General features: G+C 37.7%; 2 protein-coding genes across 4 annotated transcripts; one reads left to right on the forward strand and one right to left on the reverse strand.

Annotated features, from left to right (window-relative positions):
* Nucleotides 1-423: 423 nt before the first annotated feature.
* On the forward strand, nucleotides 424-6,323 carry Smp_029230 (hypothetical protein; the record flags this gene model as incomplete). The annotated part of the gene is made up of 2 exons (XM_018799006.1): nucleotides 424-459; nucleotides 6,078-6,323. The coding sequence occupies 2 exons, from the start codon at nucleotides 424-426 to the stop codon at nucleotides 6,321-6,323; spliced, it is 282 nt and encodes a 93-aa protein (XP_018650839.1).
* A 5,404-nt stretch (nucleotides 6,324-11,727) lies between these two features.
* Smp_029240.1 (putative protein arginine N-methyltransferase 1) lies at nucleotides 11,728-17,074 on the reverse strand (the record flags this gene model as incomplete). Of its 3 annotated transcripts, XM_018799007.1 has the most annotated exons (8): nucleotides 11,728-12,048; nucleotides 12,601-12,737; nucleotides 14,766-15,032; nucleotides 15,266-15,353; nucleotides 16,347-16,495; nucleotides 16,574-16,637; nucleotides 16,670-16,825; nucleotides 16,860-16,994. In XM_018799007.1, 8 exons carry the CDS (start codon nucleotides 16,992-16,994, stop codon nucleotides 11,965-11,967), a joined length of 1,080 nt encoding a protein of 359 aa, XP_018650841.1. The 3 variants fall into 3 exon arrangements, with proteins under 3 accessions (XP_018650841.1, XP_018650840.1, XP_018650842.1); XM_018799009.1 differs by having other exon boundaries at nucleotides 11,965-12,048; nucleotides 16,574-16,825; nucleotides 16,860-17,074; XM_018799010.1 differs by lacking the exon at nucleotides 11,728-12,048 and having other exon boundaries at nucleotides 12,246-12,737; nucleotides 16,860-17,074.
* Nucleotides 17,075-18,189: the final 1,115 nt, after the last annotated feature.

The raw sequence follows: 18,189 nt of genomic DNA on the forward strand, positions 1-18,189 counted from the left end.
TAAGGATTTAAATCCATAAGATATGAATATTTTACTTAAAAAACGACTACTTTTTATAACACACATCTTTGACATGAGTGCTTATCAGAGTTAACTGTTTGTTGAAGATAAAAAATTTGCCCACTTTTGTTAGTCTAAACTCAGAGAATGTGTTTATCTATATAATATAGTAACACATCCCTAGAACTCAGTGCTGGGTTTGATTTTGTTCAGTGTTACTCTAGTGATTTGTTTTCTAGAACCAATTGACCACCCCTTCGATAGTTTCCTATTTATCATATGTGATTCATATTTGGAACCGTTCCTGTCATAATCGACTTCCTAAATGGATTTCATATGCATATTCTTTATGTTTCTCCAAGTATTATTCGTCTTTTTCAGTATCATTAACAGGACTTATTGCTTTTGCAGCGTTAACTGAAAATGATCTCGTCTGATGCCGAAAAATACGTGAATGATGTGAGTTTTGTTTTTTCTTATCCAGTATTTTACATTCAATTGCATCAGATCTTCCTTTTTGACTCGAAATTGACTGTCTAACTTTCATTCGTTGACCAAAACTGTGTCTTAAGCAGGACTCCGTTACATTTGCTTTTGTCATGAACCCAACCAATTCTTTTTCTTCGTTTATATCGGTTATTTTTCAGACGTATTTTACGGAAAACTATTGGGAACAATACATTGTCTGTTAATCCTACCGTAGTTATCGGCTTCACCTTTGTCCTTCCTGGGTTCGACACAAAAATATCAAAATAGCCAAACAATCCCCGTTTGATAACTCCGTCTTATACTGTTAAGTTGAAGGACTTCCCATAAAACCTCGTGGTGTTCAATCTTTATAGCGAACATAAAAGTCAGCCACAACGTAGAACCTGGTACATATCTACGTCGGTTCTAGTTACCATATCCCATTAGCACACAGAGATAAAACTGTCAGGCCAGAATATTAGGACTATTAACAGTATGAATGGTGATGAGAAAGATTAGGTATTGAAGATACTATTCGGGAAAACATAAATTCATGAAATAGGGGAATAGTTGTGGAGAATTTCGAATCTCATAATCTGGGGGGGGGAGATAAAGAACCTATTTACAATTGATTGATCGCTAGGTAGTGATCAATGTCATGTGTATCAGGTCTCTGTTAGTGGAGATCAGATTCTACCCACCAAGTTTCAATGTGGCCACTAGTCTAGGGGACTCGACATCTCGTGCAAGACAAAGAGAAGACGCACTTGCACCACTGCTAGCGATTTTGAGCCATATCATCCAAAGTCTCTAACCAACGGTTACGACAATCACGCAGACCCCAACCAAGTAGTCTACACCTCTTAAAATGGCTCAGTCCGGTTGTCGATGACTTCGTGGGCTGACTCCATGTTTTGGTTAGACCGTCCCTACCTTCCTCTTAGCCTACTTCTGCACTAAAAAACACCGCCAGTAGAATTAGGCGGTGGTCGACCATATGTAACACATGTCCCAACCGTCTCAGTTGATGAACACTTACAACCTCATTAACCGATTCCCCATATTTACTTAGTATCCTGTTCCAAATCCGGGCATTGCTTACCCCACGGTCACAAAATACACGAGCAATATTTCGTAGACTTCTGTGATCGAATACCAGTAACCTGCGAATATCCTCTACCCTTAATGGACATGTTTCACATCCATTAAGTAGGATAGAGCGAACTGCTGCACAGTAAACTCGTCCTTTGTTCAGTAGACAAATATACCACCTACACCACAAGTGACGCTAGTCGGCAAAACTGAACGAGCCTTCTGAACCCAAGATGAGTGAAGTGGACGGTATGTCCAACTACTTCACTCCCTGTCGTTAATTCGAGCGCTCACACAACCCGATTCCAAAGCTACATTTTACATTTGGAAGGGGAAAACCCCATCCCATACATGCATTGTTGCTTAAGGTGGTTGGAAGACTCTACATTTTGTCAACCGGTCAATCTCCTGGCTGAACATCAGTTCCTGAAAATTTGGACGATGAAAGCGTTATCTCTAAAAGCATGTTAATGACAAGGTTAAATAAAAATGGGGAGAGGGGAAAGCTCTGACAAACACCACTTGAAGTGACCAATTTCGATGACAGTTCGCCATAAGCTCTGACTCGACTAATAGTGTTCGAGTGGAGAGCATGTACAAGGTTAATGTACTTCTTTGGTACGCCTTTCAATTACAAACACTTCCAGAGAACCTCATGATCAACGGATCCGAACTCTGCATTCAGGTCAAGGGAGACAACTAAAGTCGGAAAGTATGTTTATGTTCCATAATCTGTCGTGGGGTGATACTATATTAATTAAAGTGATTCCTGTGATTGTCATAATAGGAATTTTGTCTTTTCTTATAAACTGAGATCGAAACCAGTGAGATAAGATTACGTTGAGTTCCCAGATTTTGGCTAAGATGGTTACATTAACCGCTAAGACTGGACCATCACCTTTAAAAATATCAGGGATTAGTCCATTAGACCCTGCTGCTCTCCCTCGCTTTAGATTACTTATAGTCTTTTAAAACTCACTAAGATTTGGAGAACTTACATCAGCTTATCCTTCAGGTTGCTTTGAGATTGTGGGTTAGTGAAGTGTGACTGCATGCCAGTTGAACTGTTGCGTAAAGTGTTCTGCACATCAGTCCAATCTCGTGAATTGAGAGTGGATAGTAGTCCCGTCTTTTTCAGAGACAGTTTCACAAACAGCCAAATTTTCAATACCCGTTTTCTCGATAGGTCTGAAAAATTGTCTGCTGTTACCTATCGCTGGTGTCTATTCCATATTTTTTGCTTTCACTACCCACCACTGCTCACGATTATCACGTACGCTTTTGATCAACCTTTGTTTAGTCGGCCTCTGCTCCTCATCGTGTCGAAAGTAAGACGGGATGACTTCCCGAGCATTTATCAGTTCTAAGGACGCCGCTGAAATCCATTAAGTTTTCCTAATCTTTTGGTTTAAGTTACTAGTAGGTATCACTGCTGTTTCCACAGCTTTTTGTGTATCTTGCCGAGTTACCTTGGGGTGGATATCACTTTAACGGTTGACTAACTTCTGCTCTAGTTATTACTGAAATATATTATTAGCTTTTTCACTATTAAGTTGGAGGACTCCAAGGGGTTTTCTTGCTGTGGCTTTTCTAAGTCCAAGAAGACGTAGATAAATACGTGGTCAAACTAGAGCATTAGTCGAGTCTAAAAATGTGCTCTAGAATGAGCGATAATCTTCTGTCGAGCCCCCCCCCCAACGATCGCTAATGCCAATGTGACCTGTTTAAATCCATCGATTAGTCAATTGTGGGGGTCCTCACATCAGACGACGTTTCTATTTATGTTTAAAGTTGGGTTTTGCTGGAAAGAGACGGTTATCTGAGCATAGTTGCAACAGACGGTCTATATTGTCCGTTCGTTGAGCTGCAACACTAAGATCCACCTAAGTGCTTTTCAGTTTGGTTTATTCTGACTACTTAAGCATTAAAATCACCTGCCACTATTACTACATCAGAGCGTCCAGCTTTTTGAATAGCTTCCCATAAAATTCATCTGATCTGCAATCAATGAGAGTGTAGGCAGCGACAATGAAAAGGCAACTACATGTATCCATATCTTTCCTAGTTATTACTGTCCTGTTTAGTTGAACAGCGCACAAATGAATATCTTTTGGAATCCAGTCTAACATACCCTGTACTACTTTTGAACTTAATGCTATAACTACACCAGCGAGGCTGCTGGGATAGGGTCTTCATATACTCGAAGGGTAAATCGTGCCGGTTCTTTATATTTACAAGGTAAAGTCGAATAAATGGCCGTACCTGGGTCATGTACGCGCGTTTTGAAGATGCAGTATATATCGATAGCACGAGATTCTAGTGTTATAGCTAAAGAAGCCTGTTTTTTATCTGACACAAGGTCCAAACATTAAAAGTTCCAGTATATGGTTTCAGGAGACCAGGAATAACATTTCGTGAACTCGAATCATTAGCATTGTTGACAAGTTGTGATAAAGGTATATGACGAGGATTAGTCGCAGGGATAGGAAAATTATTAAGAGGTGGGTGAGTAATTCGGTCGCCTACGAGATGATCCCGGGTGCTCTTTGAGGTGGGTTGTCGATTCCTGGCTGTCCACACTGTGGAAGAATGGTTAATCTCGAAGGACCTGGAGAAGAAGCTGAATTAGTGGCGGTTTTAGGGACCTATATACGTGACTGCAGTGCCAAAGGAATGACTGCTTGAAGTTTTTGAATGTGTTAGCTATGCATTCAAAAAGACTTTGCCACTGGAGACAAGAAATCCATGGGGTAAAGTGAAGTGTGACCTTTTTAAGAGTGTGCCCTTTCTGACCTCTTCCTTCCGCTATAAGAATTCATAGTCTCTGCAGCTGCTGGTTACCCGAGGTAAACACCTTACTGCTATCACATCCCTCTACAGTCAGCATTACTACATCGCCCTCGAACCTTGAGTTGATACTTTTAGTCTTACCGTTCTCCAACCAACCTTCCTGGCATGGTAGGACCTAGAGGAACATGTGTTCCAGCCAATATAGCTCGTTCGAGTCATCGCAGTATGCAAGTCTGACTACCACGCCAAGGTAGCAGCTACGGTTGGGACAAATACAAAACGAACAAAGATGAAATCGGTAATCAATGAAATATCTCTGTACGTTAGGTATGGTAACTAAAAACTTTTCACCCCCAATTATAAGCATTCTTACCTCTAAGTCCATCCTGCTGAAAGTGCATTTCTTCAACTGTGCACTTGTCAAACTCTGAACACGGCCTTCATAGTTAGATTTTTACAAATAATCGATAGCCAAATTAGTCCAGCTTTCTTATTTCCCTCTAAAACCATCAAAATATTCAAACTGAATTTATTCATTTGAGTTAGTACTGCTATTCGTCTTTAGTTAGTCTGCTAAAATCAGTTTTCAATCACTAGTTGAGTGACATCTTGGTTCCTGGCCTCAATTTAAAAATACTTTTCTTCTAGGATTTTATCATAGTTCTACTCATTCTCGTCCCACTAATCAGTCTTTTTGCAGTTATTAGAATGCAACTTATAACATAAATTTTTCATCTGAAAACCTGTAATCCTGAGCTTTTCATTTTTCTCCTGTAGAATATTCATATTTTTAGTCTTTGAATAACTAACCGTATGAACGATTCTTAGAAGCCTTCTGTATTTGCAATCGACTTCAGTTTTCAGTTTGTTAAAAATTCATACTATTGTTTTAGTTTGTGAACAGGTAAAAAATCCACAAAACAAGTCAATTCATTATTATTCTGCTCCTATCCCTCTTCTTGTTTCATCAAAATTTATAACGAGAGACAGTTGTATCAAAAATTACCCGTGCGCAACAAATAATCCAAGAAAAGAACTTTGAATGATAAAGTCTGTTATATACTCACTAACTTAATTTAGTAGTGTCACTCTGAACGGATCTTCAATCCATTTCCATATAGAATGGGTCACAAATTGAAACTTCTACCGTACTATCGACTAAGTGTCATCGTTTACTTTAACTAGAGATGTAACCCAGAACTTAGTATTCAAATATAAATCCAACTCCTTAGTTGCATCATTTTATTGTATAACTCACTGTTATTCTCTTGGTTGGCATTACCAAGTATTTAAAATCACATATACTCTGAAAGTTAAAGGATAGAACTTTCGATGACAGACAATTCTCAGAAAAAGGAAGGGCAGCAGTCCTAGCACTGTAAAGTCAAGCTGATTTTTAGTATTATCAACTGAGCTTATTCGTTCTCGATGAAAATAACAATTTTTAAAAAATAATCTATTAATTAAGAAACATAATCAGTATGGTTAGAGCCATGTTTTTAATAACTTTAGTGGCAAGCTTAATTTTGATTGAACATTAGCTACTACACTCACATGTTTATTAAATCCTACACTTTACAACAGCATCATTATCTGAATAGTCCCATCAAACATAACTCTGATTATCATTATCTAAATGCATAGTGAATAATTTATCAACTTAAAATATTTCAAACGTACTAACTTTATCCTTTAATTATTGAATGTGTTACTTCCGTATAATTTAGCCAAATATTGAGATACAATGGGCTGAACATTGTTTCCGTCATGCAGAAGCTTATTTTCGCTTACTTTGCTCAGTCTCTGACCCCTCAAAATTAAAACTAACTGCCCTAGATGATGTTATATTCGACAAATTTATGGGAGAGTTTAGTGATGTACAATTAGACGTTATTTCTGAAGATTCTTTGAAATCAGAGCAATCAAAAGCAGTAAGTTCCTTATCACTTTATGTCAATTATCCACAAACGTGATCATTGTAAAAGGAATTCCTAAGTTAACTATGTGTTGAATCCTTGGGGTTACTAATAACTCTAGAAACAAACAAATATACCAGTATAACTGGCTGTCAAATTGGTACATATATATACTTTGTGTGTAAATGCGGCGCCCTAGTCAAACTGAAGGATTAATGTCTTCTGGTTTATAACACATCTCATCTTTTTCTCTGTCGTATAGCATTAATGTCCCACCAAGCTGTATATTTTGTGAGCGAATTTTGTTTAGTATACTTCAGGTTTTCTGGATACTTGCCATATTTCAAAAAACTAAAACATAAGCTGTTTATCAGCCTATGGATATATTTAGCTTTCGAGTTTCATAATCTAACTAAACATCTTAATTTCTAAAAAGTATAGTGAAAAAATTAACTCCATGCCAGTAACATACTCCTATGATAGATGTATAATTCTTAAAAACTACCATTGTTTTCGATTATTTTGTAGCCTGAAAGGGTTAGGAGTTTATTTTCTTATATATATATATATATATATATATATATATATATATATATATATATATATATATATATATATATATATATACTCTGACTTTCACCAAAGCTCGACCTTATTTCCCGTTTGATTTGCTCTAACACATATCTACTGTTAATTTTGTTGGTTTACGTATTCTAAACGCTTTGTCGAGTAGCAGATACACTGAACTTCGTTACTACAGTGACTGCAAAATTCTTAGGAACTATGTTTTTTATCTTTGTTTCCCCCTACAATGATGTGATGGAGTTATTCTTGATCTTTTAGAAATGGCGAGCATTTTGCAATGCATTTGAAGGAAAAGTTGAAGATTTCAACTTTGGTACTTTATTGAGACTTGATGCCTCAAAAGGATACTTCCCAGAAAACACTTGCATCGGTATGATATCTTTCTATTAAAACATTTTTTGTAAAGTTCCTAGAATACAGTTCCTTGCGTTAGAAATTGCACGTAACCGCCTTGGGATCAATAACCCTGAGAAGCTTAAACAAATAGAGGGATAAATCTGTACATATCTTGTATATTTTTCTATAAAACTTTGTGGTTGACCTTGTTTAAATATTTTGTTGGGATTTTAAAGATGACGGATTGAAGCTCACTACATGTATGAGTATTTCTAATAACATCGCAAACAACTATGCTACCGATCGCCATACCTTGCTAATCAACCTCATAAATAATTATTCCCACGTTAAACTCATTTAGTGTTGTTTGTTTGAATCTTCCCATCGATGTGTTAGGACTGCAACTGGTTAGTCTCTAATTGGCATATGTGCATACTGTGCGTATTGCCTCGATATAGCCTTAATTCACAAGCATGGTAAGCAGAGATGGATAGTGGATAGCAGTGGAATCCAGGACGCGCGTTTCGTCCTATTTGGGACTCGTCAACTGGGTGTACCTGCATCTCAGAGTTGATGTTCACTCTGGGACTCGAACCCAACACCCTCGCTTCAAACGCCATCGCGTTATCCACTCGGCCACTGAGTCCTGATAGCCACTTGCTTGTGCGATGGGGTGAAGTTTAAATTCATTTAGTGTTGTTTGTTTGAGTGAACATCAACTCTGAGATGCAGGTACATCCAGCTGACGAGTCCCAAATAGGACGAAACGCGCGTTCTGGATTCCACTGCTAGCCACTATCCATCTCTGCTTACTATTCCCACGTTACTTTATTCATCGAATAAACTCTTCTACATTACAACTACTTAATAGGTAAATTATTGATGTAGATATTTTATCAAAGCTTTGTTCCTGTTTCAATTCTACCTGCCTGGTAATAGAATTATGACAAAAATCAATGGAAGCCGATAATTTTGGACCAATAGTATTCTGCTCGCTGTGATGTCAAGGGTCACATATCGCATGAACTCTTGGATGCATATCTCTAACTTATGCTGAACGGGCACGATAAAGCTACCTAGTGTTTTATAATATCCCAGGAGATACTAGTCGCCTATGTAAATCAGCTTTAAAATCCCAGAAGACAACTCGCTAGGTTGTACTTCTTTTCACGGTTTCCTACATATTGTCGCGGATTATTTATGTCATACCATCGTTGATGAAATATAAGTTGGTATGTCTTGAAGACGACTTGTTTAAAGTAATCAAATCTGGATAGTTTCCTTAACATTAACCAGTGACTATAGAGAAATTCTCTATAACTAGTAATTAGGGAGTTTTAAAGTGTCAGGCCTGGTATTTTCCTCATACTACCTATTTATAATCTATTAAAAACCAAGTAAAAATGGGAGCGCTACTCCTATCCAAGACAAATGGTCATAATTAAAACCATCTCACAGACTACCAACAGCTCACACTAAAAGCTAATAGCTTGACTCACTAATGACTGCTCTTGGCTTTTTCCTAACCTTGTTCCTATCCTAACAATTTATGGTCATACAAAGCACATATCCCTGTTCCTGTAGTCGATGATAAGTTATGGAGCATTAGATATTGTGGTAATTAGAAGTATTTGAATTATTATACAAACTAATAAACCAAGAAATGACGCAATTTAGACCAAGAAAAAATAAATGACCACTAATGGACGTATTGTATTTGGAATTCGAAATCAGGCAGTCATCAAGTACAAAGGAATCATTAGTTCATACAAAAACCACATCCGCCACAGCTTAAATTGGAGTCGAAGTTTCTGTAATCGATTTTACGCCTTCTTAAGTTCATCCTATGTCTGTCCCACAGTGTATATAGACTTCTTATCATCTACTCATTAGTATTAGAATTAACAACTGAAATAGGAACGGACTCACCTGGGTCCTGGAGTTGTATACAGTCACCATGTCGGTTGTGTACTGAAACCACTGATATCTAGAATTTGAACCGTAGATTTTCCAACACTGTCCTCCCACATGAAGTAATGTTGGATCTTCATATCCCCAAGTTAAAAGTAGTGCGGTTTCCTTTAAAACATATTTCTCACATTGATTAGTGGATTCATTAGAAGTGACTTCATCATAAGTATAAACATTTGATATGAAATCACACGAATTGTAATCAAAATGGAGCTCATTTAGGACTCGTGCTTCGTATTGAACAACTTTCCCACAAGAAACAAATGCATTATGAGAACAGATAATATTTGATATGACATTGAAATTTGATTCTTCTGAAATATTTTCCTCAAATTTATTAAGAATATCATTGCAGAATAATGGATCATTAGAAAAACCAGCAATTATCGAAACTGCACCGGGTTTTCGATTATGATTTCATTCATTCAACATATTCCTCAGATTTGTAAGAAATTTCATCAGAAATATGTGAATCATCAGGACAAACCATATCTGGTACAATAACATCCGAGATCTGATCAGGATTTGTTGTATTTGACATTATCCTCCACATATTTGCAAACATGAGTCATGAGAACAACACATATCTGGTAAAATAATATCGTGAATCTGATCAGAGTATGATTCATCTAAAACTTTCAACTTAATAAGATCGGAATTGCTAAGCTTAGCATTAGTTACAGCGAAATAAACAGTAGTATTACAAACTGACTGAATGTGTCCAATCTTACCACATTTGAAACACTTACAGTTGCGAAATGCACATGAATTAAATGAGTGAAACTTGCCACAGAACAAGCATTTACTAAACTTGTGCTCATCTTCGTGACCTGCTTCGCAACTTAATGAATAACCTTGATTACGCATTGGACTGGGACGACGTGGTGAAGTAGTGGGATTCCTGATGTCCTGACGAATCGTTTCATGAGATTTTCCTCTTTTACAGCATTCGAGATTTATATACTTTAAATTGTCTAGCAGTAGTTCCATGAAAATTACATAAGGAAGCGAAATAGGCTTTCACGGAAATGCCAGAGATTTCAACAAGTTGTATGCTTCTTTTCCGACAGATGTAAAGAAATGAGCCACAATATTAATGTCCTCAACATCTTCCTTGGTCATAGTCCACATTTCGAACCTTTCCATGTAATCCTCACAGGCATCAAAATTTGGATGTATGTCCAATTGTTCCATCACAGGATCCTGCTCGCGACACAAATATGGTAATTAGAAGTATTTAAATTGTTGCGCGAATTAGGAAACCCAGAAATGACGCAATTTAGACCAGGAAAAGCTAGATGAACGTATTGTATTCAGAATTCGAAATCAGGCAGACAAAGGAATCACTAGTCACATAAACATCTTAGATATTGTAGACCAACATAATTTGCATATAATCAACGCGCATTACTCACCAGCTGCACATCAGCATTCCTAAAATTGCACTCCATAGTACATTTAAGTAAAATTTACTAACACTGTCGACTTGTGTTGTCCAACAGTTGAAGACCCTAAATTAATGCCTTACGGACGTTAATCAACACAGGACTTCGGACAGATCTACATTGGCCTATGTTCTTAAACTAAGTTAATACGATCAGATGAAAATAAAAAAATCTACATGGTGTATTAACAGTTGTAAGGATAAGTGCTTTACATCAACCATGAAGTTCGGAAAGACGGAGCGAAAAGGTTTGTGTAGAAGAATACTAACACTAAAGATGGAGAGATCTGCACCATCCTGAATGGTTCTGTGCTATATCGCCAGGAGCCTCCAACCGTAGGTTGCAGTGACCACTTAGACCCTTACCAGGCAGTCTACACCGACTAATTTGGTTCAGATTAACAGTTAGGGGCTGATGTCACGCCTCGATTTGACACTCCTAGCCCTCTTCAACCTACTTTGGCACCGGCAGGCATCGCTCGTCGTGGTAGGCGATGGTTAAACACAAGTAACTCGTGCCTAACTTCAACAATCCTCAGCCGGTTGTCCCATGAAAAGTGAGCAATACTTGGAAAACACCTGTGGCCAGGAACCTTCAGTTTACCGACGTCTTTTATTCCCGTCAACCATGACCCCTAGACAAGCATTATCGAGGTTCTTAATCTGCGTCATATTTCGCAAACCGAGTCCTTTGTGGCTATTACAAGATCCTTGACTTATTGAATATTTGAAAATCATCTGAACCACCTGCCCTACACACTTTGACTCCATTACCTAAACACTATGTAGCTGACATTTCTTCATCTCGACTTCGCTATCCAACATAGGTAACTCCCACATATTTGTTGATAAGTCAAAGGTTTAGTAGATTACAATGGACGCTGGCAACCAATTTATCAGCATCTTTTTGAGTATTGTTGAAGGGATTAATACTAAATTAAGCCTTTTAGAATTGGTTACATCCATATCCCATTCGCATACAGAGACATAAATAATGCTAAGCATCATACCGTACTAATAATAATTTTGGAATGAATTTTACGTTTAAGTGTCGTAGTGTGTTACAACAACTACGCGTATGGTACAAATGAGAATGCTCAGTTTTCACGTAAAATGAGACGTAAAGAAGGTCATTTATCTATTTTATTGGAAAATCCACCATAAAAACAATGTAAGACGGAATAATACACACACAGGGGAACGAATTCATAAGAGCGAAGAAAATGCCCTGATAAATCTAGCGGATTAAAACATAATTAAATGCTGTTCAGAACAAGATTGTACATTGAAGGCAAAGATTTTGAAGTTAGATCTCTTAAAAGTCTTGATTGCGATCCAATTCAAACGATCGTGAGCGACAAATCAGCGCATACGATAGTTAAACGTTGTGTCGATCGACGAAAGTTCTCCCTCGAATTCTACTTTGATGTTGATATCAAGATCACGCTAAAATAAGGAATAAACAAGCAAAAACAATTTGCAATTGACGAGTAGCATTTTTGAGCTTACCACTAACAAAAGTATTAGACAATAACTGTGATAAGTATAGAAGCAAATAAGTGGACAGAGAATCGACTAACTGTAGCAGTGTGAATGGTTTGTTTCATTTATTTGCTTGTACATCTTACTTGTCAGATAAGCACTGCTGTTCGGTTTTGAACTGCCGAGACATGCAGTAAAGTATTTCAGTATAACACGTTGAAAAGTATCTTCAGTACATTATTGCTCCAAACCCTTTCTTGTCGGCAGTAAATCAGACTTCATAAGCACACTGAATTAGAGCTTAAAACTTAATTAGTAAGAAAATCCAGAAACTTACTCTGATTAAGGAACCTTCAGAAATTATACTATGATCGATAATGCTGAATAAATCTGTTCACTATTTCCTAATGGTGTTGAAAAATATGCAAGTGTGATGCAGTGTTTGATGTAAGTACAATATTACGGGATTCAGCAGAATGGCTTTAACAATTAGAAGCTAAAATTAAATCAACTCACGTTATTTCGTTCATTCGGTTTAATAGACATCACACCATTAATTTGTTCTCCTTTCTTGACAGTTAGACAGTCGTCATCGCCATTATCAAGATAAAAAACTGTTTGTTTCCAATGTGTGTAGCGGCGCTCATCAGGACCTTGTGATAACAAATATATATCTATGTTTATTAACGGTCTTAGATCAATTGAGAAATGAAGTATTGAAAAATAGAAGTAATATTGGGATAGGATAGAAAAACTTTGTCCAGATATACCCTTTTATTTTCACATCTAGGAATATCTGCAGGCTTGTTGATAAAACGGATTAGGTATCAAACTGAAGTAATTGAGATTCAGAGATGTTTTACACACTAAGGGTCAACAATGCATTCACTCACCATTGGTTTAAGCCAAGTTAGTCGATGTAAACTACCTGAGTGATCGCCGCGACCAACGGTTGAAGAATCCAGGTGATATAACATAGATTCATTCACGATGGTGCTGACCCCTCCATTCATCTTCCTCTCGACCAATCCCTTTTACTCTGTCTTCCCAAACCTTATTGTCGATGTAAGACGTTATATCAACTTTTTCGTCATTTTCATCTCATGTTATTCGGGTTTCAGGATATATGCCAACGTGCATCTGTCCGAATCTGTATTAATGTCTGGAGTAAAAACTCAATACTTTGACTAAACAGGGCCATTTCAGTCGTTATAATATAGAACCCAACGCATTTTGTGCGTCTGCTTAGACTGTCACACATTTGTGCAGAGGGTACCTTCGATATGAAGAATACCAGTCTAAGAGCTAAGCAGCGAGGTATGGTCCAGTTATTAACAGTAACTTATATTTTCTTGTTTAGGATCAATGCATATCTTTAATTGGTCTAGCCTGGACATCTATAAATACGTGTGAGTTGAAAGTTTTATCGTTGCCTTCGAAAAAGTATCCTCCAACTTTACATAGTTACTTTAACTGAGGGTGCGTAGTAGATCAAAAAGCCAACGCGAAAAGCTTTATGAAGATCAATTACCTATGATACCATGACTAACTGGTAAGTCGTGTACGAATATTGTCGGTGGATAGTGTTCGAGAACATAAGATGGTTTGTTGCTGCACGGTACAGTATTGAAACAAGAAATGTTTGTTAGTTCTAGTATATAACAGCTAGAGATCAGCTTTTCAGCATAACTATTTTGATTCTTTTGTTTAGATTGCTGTACTGTTAATTTTAAACTTGAGAAAATTTCTAACGTTGATATTCCAACGCCACGGACTATGGATTTATTTACTTAAACACATAAACATTTGTACAAGGAGGCACCAAATACATATGCGCTACACAAGTCAATCTGTGTGGGAGCTGGAATACTGTCCGGGTAGTTCTCTCAGAGGGCCACACCCCGAACCTTGGGTCTAAAGGTAGAATCGACAAGACAGTGAAGCAACTTAAGCAGATGCAGTCTCATGGTAGCCGGTGTCCAATAATTGATCCATAAGCCACTTGTTCTTTCAGGATACTGAAGCCCATGTGGCCTTTGGTTCGCAATCAGGGTTTTCCGACTCCCCTAGGTGGGTCCTACATATCCACCAACCCAGTTAAAGCATCGGACATTCGCTTTCCGTCTTCTTAATTTCCTAAACAACACCCCCCTAAGAAGGCAGTGAGTAGGACTTCCCTGGGATTGGCTGCATACACATGGCCATTCGAGAGGGAGAGTTGAATCTTCCTACCCTGGACCGTACCAGGGCACTTGGGAGCTAATGTTGATAACGGTACTTTCTTTATACGTCATACACATGTCTCAGAAACAAATGACCTAATAATGGGTGTTAAGATTCGGAAGCAAGTATAGACAGACAAAGCGGGATCTAACACGTAATACTTTACATTATAAAACTGAGAAAATAATGTCACAGCTAAGACAAGATGGTCTAGGAACGAAATGTTAGGGTGAGTATATTGAAGTCGACATCCTTTTAGCATCACCGTAGTATATGTTTTCATGTCTCTCATCCTTACTCAACTATTTTAGCCAGATAGCTTAGTAAACCATTTGATCATTTGGAGGTAATGATTTAGATATATCTTAACAAAATAAATTGATTGCACATCTACTTATGTTTAGAAATAAACAAAACATACAACAAACCAACGTCTTATAAAAAAGATGTGAACTAACCTGTTGAAAATCCTGTAGGTTTATGGCAAGAAGTGAAGTCTATATTGAAAAACGTAACCAAGGCTTGAATATAATCATTTCTTTTGCAGGTAAGTGTAAATGGTGCACTGAATGTTAACTCGGGGACTGTGATAGTGTACATGTCCACTTCCTTGACTAAACAGCAATTAGTCACAACCTGGTTAGGATCAACAACATCAACCAAAGGTTCTGTAAGTGCAACTTTCCTTATACAACTCATGTCGAAGCCGTACACGCTGTCCCACCCTACAAAAAGGACAAAAAATCTGATCACATTTAATAACCCACATTGGTACTTTCCAACTAGCAGCGAAACTAACATTTATTATTTAACAGTGAAGTTAATGGATACATAAAATTGAGACTGAGAGTTTATGGATTATATATAATGAATTTCATTGGACAAAATCATTGGAGACAGACACGTTCAATCAAAAATAAAAGAGATGAAGTTTTGTTTGAAAACGAGCTGAACTTACAATTAATTTTTTCATCTTTGTACTGTCTATCTTCGATAGCACAAACATACAGAGTTGCACGATCAGGCATAATTATGCCACCAGGTGCCTGTGGAAAATGCAAAAACGAGTTTTGAGCGTCAGTAAGACTTTTTATCAAGCAACTAGGAGAAGTGGGGATTGGCAACCAAATATGTATGCACGTGATTGGCATTTAACTAGACGATAATATGTAGAGCTTGAAAAACGGTTTAATAACTGTTGAAAAATGTGAAATACGGAGCAGACAACACTCAAACTGCCGTTTTTTGAGTTAGCAGGATAACTCTAAGAATACTGAGTTGATAGTTTGGCAAATCAATAAATTGGTTTCCTTGAATGCAGACGGTCCTAACCCACAACCCACATTTGTGACTTTAGATTACTGAACGTGGCGTAGCGTCATCAGCTGGGATGCAACATGGCGAAATGAGTGTTACCACTAACGATCAACTAAGAGGAGTGAAAAACCGGTAGATAAAAAGACGTAGTTTAGTATATCAAACTTACAAGGGATAGGTTCAGAGTTGGTTCAATTCAGGAAACTGAATTAATTTGAATGTCTTCAAATTAATTGGAAGACTCAGGTTGTCGTTGGAATTTACGGAGTCTTATTTATTGGTTGAGTAGTTGCTGAAAGATAAAAATTGGTGGACACTATCAAACATAGTGCTGCAAGACACGTCCGACCTTAACCCCTTATCGACACATTATATGAACTTGTTGCTTGATAGATATATCAATGTACTCATTGTATTAATCTAAGGTAACATCCATGCAAATAAAAACACTATACGCCACTATTTCGAGAACAGAACTTCATTGACTGACTTGAACTAACATTACAACAGCACTTGAAGACGTGAATTTTTCTAATCCTCGTAGTATAGCAAATGGCTAATCAGATTTATGGATATCAAAAGTTTCTACGCAGTTAAGCAGTTTAGATTTAGAACGACAAGAACTTCATATACTGGTTAGGCAGTACTTGATAACAAATGATAGTAACTCAAACTTAATGGTTTGATTTCAACCAAGAAAAAGAGATGTACAAATTGCTTACCAACCATTTGTCTCTAGCATAAATAACAGTATTCAACATTGACTCGTAAAAAAGACAGTAACCCATCCATTCACTGATGACTATGTCAACCTTGGGGTATTCTGGAGGTAGTTCCACCTCTTCTACTTTTCCTTTGATCAGAGTGATACCTGTAAAGATGATAAACACGGAATGTTAGATACCTCAAGGGGTGGTTATGCATATTCCTAAACTACAAGTTGACTTACGGTCCGCCATATTGTTAGCTCGGACGACTTCCATTGCCCGGTCGATAATGTTAGAACAGTCAATCTAAAACTAATATGAACCAGAAACACAATTACTCCAATAGCATGCTTGGCCCCGGCTTTAATTGCAAACAAACAGAGGATGGCGGTTCCACAACCTACATCAAGCACTACCTTATCTCTTACAAGGTGTTTGTTGTGAATTAAAGCACTGCGATAGGTGAGTGTTCTAATTTCATCCTTTAGCATTTCCTAAAACTTAATACTCTATATCTTAGTCACGTACCTCATGAATTCCGAAATGCGCGTATGAGTCAAAATAGTAATCCTTTGAGGTCATATCTGACGATTCAGTGGTAGACTCACATGATGTACTAGGAGAACACTGATTTTTATCACCGGCCCCACTTTTCCCGTTCATAGTGAGACGAAACGACCGACAAAGGACTAACAAGACAACCACGCGCGACGACCTACTATTGGTTACGCGCCGTTATCAGTAGTCAGAAACAAATCTAAGTTTCAAACCTCAAACTTAGCAAGACAGGAAACGAGAATGATTTATCTTTCAATATGTGTAAGGGCAATATGAAATAGTTCCTGACCACAGACATGTACGAGTTTGCTGTTTTTCTTCTGAGTCTGAAGCGAAATTATGAAATGAGTGGTTTGGGTTTATATGCAATCATGTACTTTTGATGTCGTTATTTATCAGCTACTAACAGCATTTTTGCCGTTACACGTCTGTAGCAGTAAATAAATCTCCGCAATCAGTAGCTCCGTAAGTCTTCGATATACAATGTTGACCTTATTGATTTTACTGGACTCACCTAACTGAAGGCGCTCGGTCACGCATCCGTATCAGATCAAGAGTGAGTATGCCGTGCTACGCATCTTCTACAGCCGCTAGCCAGCTTGGATTAATCACTTCCCCTTTATATCAATAGCTTATCAAATATATCTTCGAAACTCTTCACTTCTTACTTCTGATTCCACTGAGTTGGCATGGTTCGAGCGTAAAAGGTGTTGATACTTGAGGTGTTCCCCAACGTCTAATATTTGTGGCATCTTTACGTCAATTTTCTCAGTGTTTGTGCTTGGTACATAGTTTTATCCTAGTCAGTTGGTAGTTTGAATCTGAAGGTGCCACAGGTATTTGAAGTTTGATAACGCTTTAACCGGTAACAACTAATATGAATCGTGCCCACCTAGTGAAATCAAAAGTCAGAAGCTAAGAAGTTCGAAGATGTATTTGATAGGTTATCAATATATCGAGGGTCGACTGATCAAGACTGGCTAGCGATTGAAGAGGATGTTGGGCACGGAGATCCCACTCGTGATCTGGTACGGACGCATGACCGAGCGCCTTCAGCTAGGTGAGTCCATTGAAATTAATGTGGTCAGCATTCGATGTCGAAGACCTACAAAGCTATTGATTTCGGGGATTTATTTACCGCTACAACGTAGTTGTTTTTCACTACCTGGGTGAATGTCAAATCAACTTGTGTGATTATTTGCAACAACTCAAACTCAATCAAAAGACATCCACTATTTTTCAAGTCAAAGATAAACTACAGTCAGATTTTTTAAGCAAAAGTGAACCCTGAATACCTTTG

This window comes from Schistosoma mansoni, chromosome 3 (genome assembly GCF_000237925.1).
Source record: "Schistosoma mansoni strain Puerto Rico chromosome 3, complete genome".
NCBI lineage: Eukaryota > Metazoa > Platyhelminthes > Trematoda > Strigeidida > Schistosomatidae > Schistosoma > Schistosoma mansoni.